Source organism: Natator depressus, chromosome 27 (assembly GCF_965152275.1).
Source record: "Natator depressus isolate rNatDep1 chromosome 27, rNatDep2.hap1, whole genome shotgun sequence".
Lineage (NCBI taxonomy): Eukaryota > Metazoa > Chordata > Testudines > Cheloniidae > Natator > Natator depressus.
Genome location: NC_134260.1, coordinates 14,416,914 through 14,428,020, shown reverse-complemented (window position 1 = coordinate 14,428,020; position 11,107 = coordinate 14,416,914). Strand labels below are relative to the sequence as shown.

Genomic DNA, 11,107 nt, shown 5'->3' with positions numbered 1-11,107 from the left:
CTGTCAAGGGTTTTCAGTATACAAACTGGGAGGAAGACTTGGGGGGTAGATGCCATTAAGGAAAAGGCATGTTCCCCAAAATGGCTATAAAGATGTACATAAATTGGGCCTGCTCTAGCTGAACACTTAATGGTCACCTTTTATTCTGGGCTTCCCCTATGGAGCACACTGGAGCTCTTGTCAGGCTATGGTTGAGTTTCTCTGCTGAAGTGAAGGGAAACAGTGTGCCTCGCTCAGAAGTGGAGTAAAGTGAACTGCTGTCAGTGTTCTCACTTTGAGAGCAGGAGGGCGGTGTTTATTGCTTTCACCAATCAAATTGCAGAATTTTATATTCCACCACGTGAGCCCTAAAGCTTCCCTCAGTTTTGTTTTAGATGTTCAGAGAAGGGAACCAAAAGAAACTCCTCCCACATGAATTTGGGTTTTGCAAGCTTGCTTCGTAAGTGACCCTGCCCACACCCAGCTGCTGAACACAGTTAAGGTTGTGGTGTCATGGCGACAGATCCTTTACTGCTGTGAACCTTGCATGTGCAGGTCAGACACAGTAAACACACATTAATACTGGATTTATTTTAATACACTTTACAGTTCATGGGACATTGAGCCATAACATGAGTTTAAACTGCTTGGTCTGACCTGATTAGTTCAGCCAAATGTTACAGGAAGGTAATGACAGCAAATATCCGATCAGTAGGCAAGCAGCATCTCACTATGTTCACATGAGCAGAAATAAGTTTCAACTATAATTAAAAAGTGTAATAACTAAAATGTTTGAATGTTAGACAACCAGCTGGAAAAATGTAGATTTGAGCAGGATAAGTTAGGCATAAATTACAATGCCACCATTATTTACTTCCTAAGTAACATGTTAGCTTCATGTACTTCCATGCTAATCTTAACATTCAAAAGAATTAGACTTTGAATCCAAAGCAGGAAAACCTATTTTGCATGAAGTACAATTTAGTACTTCGGACAGGATTTTAGTGTATAGGATCAGGAGTTAGAGATGGAAAAGACCTGTTCGTTACTCTATTCCATCCCCCTGCCAGGGCGGGATTGTTCCCTACAATATACATACAGTAGAGCTTTGTCCAGTCTCCATTTAGATGTCTCATGTGATGGTTGCGCCTGCCGTTTTCACTAGAAGACGGAGCACATCTCACTTCTAGGAAGTTTTTCCTGATATTTAAATTCTCCTTTTCATGATCTTACCCAGAGTAGTTCCATTTAATAGAGCTTCAATTTTAAACTGGAAGTAGATCCTTCTCCCACCCACCAATGCACTTCTCCTTTCTCTCACACCCAAGGAAGTCTTCAAAGCATTCTGGTAGCACATGAAGTTAGGGTAGGCCACACACTGCTAGCCATGGGGATGCAATAGTTTGACCCTTCCGAATGAAGATTCTTGTACTCCCCATAGTACATACCTAATCCTAGTGGTTTTAATCATCTGCTACCAAGGGCAGGATGTTCCATCAGCCTGTGGGGGACTGTACCAACTTAAAGCTGGGTTGAACTTTCAGCTTCAACTCACTTGGCTTCACAGAATGAAAAGTAGCTAAAAACTTTGGTCCACCACTGTCTAAATCAGTTATTATGGTCACATCTTCGAACAATTGAGGTTCATAGGGAAATTACAAAACATGAACTATCAGGAATGATCCTCTGAGGAACAAAACGAGGAGTGAGACCTCTCTACAAATATCTATCATTTTAAAAAGTCATTCAGCACTTCAGTTATTTAAAAGATCCTATTTGGTCTACATAATTATCAGAAATGGTTGTTTTTAGCCACTTTGTTTTCCTTTACAGTCAGGTCACCAATTTCCTTCCTGAGGGCCAATACATTGTCCCAGGAGAGACACTTCATACTAGAGTTTGCAAAAGGGCTACTTTAGTACACGTAGAACTTTCTTTTTACAACTTTATAAAGGTTACCCAAGTTATGGTCTAAAAAAAAAAAACCCCAAAAAACACTGCACAGCTGGAGCACTTAGATGATAGTGCAGGGATTAAAGGCAGAGCCTCGCTTGTTACTGCCCTGAGTAGGCACGAGCTTTCCCTTGCCGTAGTAACCTGAGAAAATAGCCTTCACTTCGATCTTTTTAGAAAGTAGGAGCATCCACATGCCATTGCCAAAGTACTGCAGTTTCCCTCCACCAACTTCCTCAATTTCATCACCTTTGTTCCCTGCCTTTTCCAGCTTGACAAACTCCAGCAAGTCAATTCCAGTCTGGACCGGTTCTATGCCACTGGCACATCCAAGGGTAACGTGAGCCCGGCTGCCTTTGGGCAGGTTGTCTGTAGGCAATATCTTGTCCACGTCTCCCGGCCACAGCAGCAGTTCTTGCTCACTCAGTTCCACGCGAGCACCCGCCGTTTTTGTCGTGAGGAACAGCGCAGAGATAGTCAAGGTAAAGGCTTTTCCATAGGAAGCCTTCACAACCTAAGGGGAGAGAGGACCAAACGATTTGAATCCAGAATAGGACTTTGACTGACTCTAAATGTGACATTAACCTTGCCCTGCCAAGCCCCTTCAAAGGTTTACGCATCCAGATCTACTACTTTGATCTCCTTTGAGGAATTCTCACACATTCCATGTATATGCTACGAAGTGTACCATGAACAGCCGCTCTCCTCAACAATCTTAGGGTCTTTCACTGGCCTTCTCCAGCACTCAATATGGTATGAAAACAACATCATGGTTACAGGTCACTCCCCCTTTTGGTCATCTTAATTTATGTATTTTAATTGGAACCTCAGGCTGATCAGATCTGGTTCAAAAGATGGAAGTGACAATACCTTAACTCATGATCACTCAAAACCAAGCCATGAGAGAAGAACTCTAGTACTTACAGGAAAAACCCCACAAGAAACAGCAGTTAGTCTGGAGATGAAAACTTCCTCAGTGCATTTCCCTGTCAATGTTACTTCTCGGTCCTGAGGAGTAACAGTCTTACTATTTCTCTACTAACCAGGCTGTCAAGTGAGCCAACTTCACAAGTGCTGTTGTGAGGGGGACATCTGCAGCTGTGCTAAGGTTTTAGAAAGCTGCATGGCCACATCAAATCTACCCGGGCAAAAGGTTGGCATAACACACAGCTTGAACACATGTTTTTGAAAGAAGAAAAAAACAAAAAAACAAACCCAAGACACTAACTTCTTGTTGTGCATATTCATCAGCTCCCATAGCCTTTCCAAAGTCAGTAAATTTTGTAGTACAGTGCAATACGCCGGGTGGCCTTTTCGCAAAGTAGCTGGTCAGGTCCAATTTTACTTTGGGATCTTCGGCAGGAAGAACTGCAAGTGTAGACAAGCAATATTACTACTGACAAATTAATATTCATCTTCCCCTGCAAATACTCATTTAAGAGGTATACTTAAGGTTTAATTTTATTTAGAGCCGAGAGTGCTAGATAGCAGGAGAAAATGAAGTGTTCTTTATCCATACAACTAGTATAGTCCAGCAATGCAAGCTTCCTTGCACTGCTAGCTAGTTTGCCTAGGCCTTGATATTGCAGGGATCACTTTAGGGGCAACATGCTGTTTCGGTCTATTTTTATTTGGTCCTTGGCCTCTCTCCTCCAACTTACTTCACATAGAGCATCACAGAAAGCAGGTGGGAATGGCTTGGTTATTTCCAGTCTAGGCTGGACTCAGCCCTGTGGGCTGCAGGCTCAAGGTTCTATATCCCATTGCAAATCCCCTAAACATCATGTTTCAAAAACTTTTTAAATTTAAAAGAAGCAGTAGGTTGTGCTTCCCTACATAAAAATGATTTAAAGCTGCTTCTGCTTTTTGGACAAAACGCCTTGTTGTTCTAATCAGTGTCTTTAAATATAACTTGTGGAGAATTTAGACTGAACTGGAAGTGTTACTTTGGAAGCTGAGTGGGCAAGTTTGTTCCCTGTGTTGTCTACTAAGCGGTAACCTTCCCTCTGGTTGGTTAGAATAAAAAGCTTGGTAACATTTATATACGTACAGTACTTAGACTCCTTTTTGAATACTTTAAGACTTCCAAGCTCATCTAAAAAGGCTTGCCCAGTCTTCCTCAAGTTCTCAGAACTCTTTTTGCTCAAAAACCATCCATAATACAAAGGTAGGAAATCCTTCTCCAAGCTTGGTTTCATCTTCTTCAAATCTTCCACAGACAGTTTCCACTGATTCTTATCCTTAAGCTGCAAGCAATCCATCTTCCAAGGTGTTTTGGGCTCAACAAAGAGGACTTTATACTGGTATCTGTCAGCAATATCAAAGAGTTGGTCTAGCCGTTCCCGTTCATGGTGAGTATCATCCACAACAACAACACTGATGTCTCGCTTGCAATAGTCAACTAAATCCTCATCCAACTTTGAATAATCTTCAGGAATGGAGCTTCTTATTGCAGGTATAAATTTATACGTATCTGCCGAAATGATCTTGCAGGCATCCTTATACTGGTCTTGAATAGCCTGGGCAAGAGTGGATTTCCCACTGCCAGGCAGGCCTCTTATGATAAAAAGGGTTTTAGATTCTTTGACTGTAGAAATGGTAGTGTCGTCGTCAAAGAATGGAAACTGCAGATTTTCAGGCCTCTCTTTCGATGACTGAGTAGACATTTTTCTAAATATTTTAGGCAGGAATGTATGGCTCTTCCGGGTAAAGCCTCTGTTCTGAAAGTTTAAAAAAGTTAATTTGTATGATTTTTTTGCTGTAACAATCCAAACAGATACCATCTTTCTGACACCAAACAATGTATCACTGTTCGAGTTCTTACTAGACAGAAGCAATTTTTTTGCTATTCACATGTGTTAAATGGTCCATTGATAGTTTTAAATGACACTATCCTGTCGTAAGTCTGTGCCACCATTATCAGTATTAAACCTCATCCTCCAGTGCTCTGAACACCACAAATTTGCCCTTAAATGTTTCTGCTGGCTCCCCTCCTAATGGGTCAAAGTGACCTTTTAAATCTGAATTTAGAAGAAAATTAAAATGTAAAGGGTAGGCCAGCCCTGCCTGCTCATTTCTCTGTGGATTATGCCTTTTACTAGCTAGATGCTCACACCTGTTTCCAAACTGGCTTGTGCAGGGTTATACTGTTGCAAACTCCATGCTTATACAGAGTGTTTACCCTCCTTGAATTCTAACATACCAGACACCAGTTTATGGGTCAAACTCAATTCAGTCCATATGAAAATAAAAAGCTGTAAGGTTACCATATTGAAACTTTTATTCAAAGACACTGCTCACAGAAACTTAAATATAGCCTGAACAGGAGAAGTGAAAGCTCATGCTACTGTGACAGCTGTTGATGTTGGGAAGATTCAATTAAAGAACAAAAACTAAAACGCAGAGACTACAAAAAGTTTGATTTTGCTTTTAAGTCTGATATTTTACAGCAGTGGTTCTCAGACTTTTATACTGGTGACCCCTTTCACAGACCAAGCCTCTGAGTGCAACCCCCGCCCTATACATTGAAAACACTTTTTTTTTTTTTTTATATTTAACACTATTATAAATGCTGGAGGTGAAAGAGGGTTTTGGGGTGGAGGTTGACAGCTCGTGACCACCCTCCCCCCCATGTAATAACCTCACGACCCCCAGTTTGAGAACCCCCGTTTTACAGGTATTTTTCCAGTTGCGTGTAAGAGACCACTTCGAGAGAAGTCTGCCTGCAGGAGTGTGTACTTACTGCTGCACATCATGCCAAAAAGACCCTTTCCTCTTGGATGCTGTGCTGAAGGGCCCCCCTGGAAATGAGGTAAGATCTTTATTGACAACTAACTGCTGCAGGGTAGAATAATTTTGTGTTGCTGTACTTGTGGCAAAGACATTTAAAGCCCCACAAGTGGCATTATGTGGGGCTGAAGGGAAACCAAAACTAGTGAAATCGCTTGGATTCTACAGAAACAGGTGCTTCTGGAAAAGCGTAAGAGGCAGCTGTTTGCATGATTCTGCCTGTCAGAGTTTTTTGCACTGCAAGCAGGATTCACAATGGGATGTGGTTACTCTGGAAAGAAATTATAGGATCTTTCCATGCAGGAGTAATTCAAAGTACATCAGAATTAAACACTGGCCTTTGTGAAATGGTAGGACATTTTGGGGTGGGACTTGGTCCTGCAGTGATGTATTATCACAAACTTGGCATTATGACATCACACAAGTTTCTCTGACAATATACTGTGGAATCCCCATAGTACCAAGTAGAAGCTGGAATTTGAAGGAAAAGCGTATTTTAAAGACACATATTTTCATTAGTACTAGCAGGGACAAAGATTTCTGTAAACGTTAAATAGCCTCTTAATTTTCGCCTTGGGCATATTCTGGCCACTGAGATTGGTTAACCTGGTATGGAGCAACAGCTTGGTTTACCAGTGGTGGTTTCACTACAACTAATTAGTAGAAACAAGGGTGGAGACAAAATGCTAGAGAAGTGACGCTGCTGACTCAAAGCTTGGATCATCTTGTACTATTCAAGTATTTATTTGGTCTGTGGCAGAGGGAAAGTGCTTGATTCTGCTCACCAGTAGTCATGGGGTAAAGACAGTGGAGGTATGTCTGTGGAAACGAACATTTTGCTTGTATCATTCTGTCCACCCTTCTAATGTGGTTTTCATCGCTTTTAAGCAATTTGGGACAAGGGCTGTGTCTTCCTTTATGTCCAAGAAGTGCCTAGCATGTTTGTGAGTGGTACTAAAAACTATTTCCCCATGCTAATTTTCCCCCTACTGTTACTCACACCTTCTTGTCAACTGTTTGAAATGGGCCACCCTAATTATCACTAGGAAAGTTTTTTTTCCTCCTGCTGATAATAGCTCACCTTAATTGATTAGAATTGGTATGGCAACACCCATTTTTCATGTTTGTGTGTCTGTGTGTGTGTGTGTCTATCTTCCTACTGTATTTTCCACTGCATGCATCTGATGAAGTGGGTTTTAGTCCCCGAAAGCTTATGCCCAAATTTGTTAATCTGAGGTGCCACAAGTCCTCCTCGTTCTTTTTACTAAAATATAAATCCCTTTAAAACTGAACTGAAGCTACAAAAAGTAGGATGATGAACTCAAAATGTAGTCCTGTAACTGACCATTGTGTACTATGGGCACATTTTATGCAGAGTGCTTACCAGAGAAAGTAGCTCATTTATATTAAAAAGTGGCCTTGGGCCTTGTTTGGAAGAATGGTACGATCCACCCGGAATTCTCTTGGGAGCTGGGCAGAGCTAATATTCCCTCTTGGTAAGCACATGGTACTTTTTACTCATTACAGAGGTACTTAGTGTCTCATTTCATCTCCCGGGCTCTTTGTCCACATGGAAGTGGTCTGAATGGGAGCTGTAAAAACTTGTTTCTACATCTAACTGTTGGATCAGATTTGACTTGACAGGGTCGACTTAACCTCAACAAGTATGCAGGTAATAAGTGAGACAGTCAGATTGCGTAAGAGCTACAACCACAAGGGAGCATCTGAGTGCGGCCTGCATCTAGTATTTGGATGGGGACTGGTTTGCAGTCAAACTATTTTGATGAAACCAGCTGTTGGTGACCAGCAGTAACGGAGGCATTTTTTTTAAAATGCAAACAACAGAACAATAATAGAAAACCCCCTCAGCACCCATTGTTTATCAGCCAGCTTTAAATAATAAGCTCTTTAATGAAACCAGGCCACATACAAAATGGATAGACAATGGTACCACACAAATAAGTCTTAAAGGAGCAGTTGGCCAGTTTCTGATTAAACAATCTATTCAATTCAACACCAGCTCTGTCATTTCTCCCCTTCCCCCCAGTTGTCCCTACAAAGCTCCTATTTGTATGGAAACAAGTATTTGGTCTCCTTTCCAGGAAAGAGGATGAATTTTAAGTGGCACTGGTAAGATTTGCAACAGTGTTTTACTCCCTGCTAAGAAGGGCGGGGTGGGGGTGAGGGGATAAAGCAGTTAGCAGTTTTCTGTGGGACATGACTAGTGAGGTTTTTTCTAGAGGGCACTGGCACTGCGGTTAGGAGGAGAACCTCTAAGCACTGGTGGCCCAACAAAGGATTTAGAAAAATGAGTGGCATTAAGACGTCGGTTAAACCTTGCCACTCACATCACCTCACTTGGCATTCCACCCTCTGCTGTTGTTTTTAAGTAGTTTGCGATAGAGACCGTGACTTTTTTCCATCTGTAATGCATACAATACATCTTGGGAACTATACAAAGACTAAATTCCAATGCAATCTGTGGAGTGGGTTTGGAGCTATGTTAGAGAGTCTAGGCTCTCTTCTTATTCTTAATCACAATACTCATTTCTGCAGGTGGCAGAAAGTTGCCTGTCTGTTCAAAGAGGGGTGGTTCCAGGAAGTGAGATTTGAACTTCCGTTTATAGTCTCATTGGACAGGTGGCCTGTGCAGGAAACTTGCTCAGGTTTATTTCAAACACTCCACACTGCGACAGACAGACATTGCCTATAGCACAAACATAGGGAGACACAACAGTTCAGATTAGCACAGACCAGTAACATGCTTGATGGAGTTCCTAGGATGCGTTTCTTTAATTTCTGCCACTCACTGCAAGGGGGATTGTAGTGGTTTACAATGGCTCCAAGGGAGAAACATCCCCTCTCTTGGTCGTTTAGTGAGCCAGTCCTTTCACAGGCCTGTTAAAATACTTCTGAAGATCCGAGTTTTTCTCTTTTCACTGTAGTATGCTATACCAAGTATCAGCTACTTAAAATGTCAGTCAGCACCCTTTCAAAGTTACATCATTCTGACCCTGTGTAGTAATATCTATATTTTGCTTGTTTCTCGAACAGGAAATGTGAATATTTCCAAAAAGTTCATTTAACGTGTAACAGGCTGCCACCTCTTTCCTTGCCTGCACCCACAGAGTTTGTATTTAAGTGAGAATACAAGTCCTCTCATCCTGACTAATGGGAACATGCACCTTTCGTACAGAGCACATCTTGATAAAACAGCAGGAAATCTTTTTTTCAGGGGAGAAGGTTCTAAGCTAGACTGGCACTGTCAAATGTCGCACTCATCCTACAAGTGGTTCTGTCTGAGCAGACCTTTACATGCCAGCCAAACCCTGGGGGAGTTTAACTGCAGGATCATGGCCAATATCTGTTGCAGATTATCCGTCCTATTTCCCCCCCCCCCCCAGCCACCCTATCCCTCTAACAGCACTCCCCAGTCCCCTCCCCAAGCATCTGAAGACATGAGTTTGGAAATTCTGTCACCAGTTACACACAGCAACAGCACAGTTTTGATTGCAAATTATGGAGCAGATCCTCCTTCACAGTCTCTTTAAAACTTTTTCCTCCCTGCATCACTACCAGCCATTGTGCAATGCATTTCAGCAACATTTAACCCCTCACTCACTCAACACATAGAAGGTTCACAGGGCTCCAAATAAAAGAGGAGACCTTACATTGTCAAGGGAGCGCCAGCAGGCGCTCTCTGCCTCCAAGATGAAGGCTGTGACGATCTTAATGTGACTGTTTAGCATGCAGTTTGGCACTTTGCAAAGATAGCGAGCTGCTTGGAGCAGGGGCTGCATTAACCTGGCTTACAGTCGCTACACAGCTCAGAATGTGTAGACGCTGCTGATAAAGACAAAAGGAAACGAAACCTCCCAGGGACTCTGCATCTCTCATGCAGGCAGATGGTTACATGAGAAATTCAGATGTCTGGGTGGGTTTTATTTTCTTCCTGTATTTACAGACATAGGATGTGGTGCTGTCCTCGCCTTGGGGGCTGGCTCTAACTCTTACGTTTTAAAAGCTCTCCTGCAGGCATAGCAAGCATTCAGGCTGGACCGTGCATGGATCCCCCTGAATTTCCACAGCCTGCGAGCCCTGCCTGGGGTCACCAAAGCCAGGGTGTCCAGATGTCCTGATTTTTATAGGAACAATTCCGACATCGGGGCTTTGTCTTACACAGGTGCCTATTGCCCTACGACCCTGTCCTGATTCTTCACGCTTTCTACCTGGTCAAAACACACCCCCACCCCACTGTATGCAATGGATGGGACAGTCCAGAAACTAGCGCTCCATGGGGGACTGGCTGAAACCCCCCTGTCTGCTCCGAGGAAGTGGCTGCCCCCCAGCTAGGAGGGTCGTGGGGGGGGGGTTCACCCCATTGCTACCCCAGGACACTACACCAGCCTTGCAGAAGGTCCATAACGTGCCAGCCCAGGCAAGAAGCCCCAGGGCTGGGAAAGGTACTGTGGGGGGTGCTCTGCTCAGCCCCCTGAGTCGGGGGGGGTCCCATTCACCAGCAAAACACTTCACACACGCACACCCCCACTGTGATCCCTGTATCCCCACAGCATATGGCCCCCTGAACCTGATCCTATAGCCCCCCACATAACCCCCCTTACCACTCCCTAACCCCCCTTGCCCTTCTCAGTCACCTACCCCCTCCAGTCCCCATATCTCCCTACAACACCCCTTACCCCCTACAGCCCCTCATAACCCCCTCAGACACTGACCCCCTACAGCCCCCCTTACTCCTCTTATAGCCCCCTATGACCCCCCACAGCCCCCCTTACCTCCTCTATAGCCCCCATGACCCCCCACAGCCCCCCTTACTCCTCTTATAGCCCCCCACGACCCCCCACAGCCCCTCCTTACTCCTCTTATAGCCCCCCCACGACCCCCCACAGCCCCCCCTTACTCCTCTTATAGCCCCCCACGACCCCCTACAGCCCCCCTTACTCCCCTATAGCCCCCCACGACCCCCCACAGCCCCCTTACCTCCCCTATAGCCCCCATGACCCCTTCAGACACGACCCCCTACTGCCCCACAACCCCCCATAGTCCCCCTACAGCCCCCCCTTACCTCCTCTATAGCCCCCCTCGACCCCCCACAGCCCCCCTTACTCCCCTCAGACACCGACCCCCCACAGCCCCCCCCTTACTCCTCTTCTAGCCCCCCACAGGCCCCCTTACTCCCCCACAGGCCCCGCCGCGCGGCCCGAGCCCGCTCACCATGGCGAGGGCGGCGCCTCCAGGGGCTGCGGCTGCCGAGCGGAGGGGACGCGGCTCTGTCAGGGGCCCGCCCGCCGCGATTTTCATAGCCCCGCCGCGATGGGCGGGCGGGCGGGCGGGAGGCGCCCAATGCGCACGCGCCGGCCAAAGGCCT

The 11,107-nt window shown here is 44.9% G+C and overlaps 1 protein-coding gene across 2 annotated transcripts; it reads right to left on the bottom strand.

The window, feature by feature from the left end:
- Positions 1–555: 555 nt before the first annotated feature.
- On the bottom strand, positions 556–11,052 carry CNP (2'',3''-cyclic nucleotide 3'' phosphodiesterase). 2 transcript variants are annotated; one of them, XM_074940847.1, is made up of 4 exons: positions 10,954–11,052; positions 3,983–4,652; positions 3,161–3,300; positions 556–2,446 (listed from the first exon to the last, which is right to left on the bottom strand). In XM_074940847.1, exons 1-4 carry the CDS (start codon positions 11,038–11,040, stop codon positions 1,994–1,996), a joined length of 1,350 nt encoding a protein of 449 aa, XP_074796948.1. In that variant the 5' UTR covers positions 11,041–11,052; the 3' UTR covers positions 556–1,993. The 2 variants fall into 2 exon arrangements, with proteins under 2 accessions (XP_074796948.1, XP_074796949.1); XM_074940848.1 differs by having other exon boundaries at positions 3,983–4,647; positions 10,954–10,973.
- Positions 11,053–11,107: the final 55 nt, after the last annotated feature.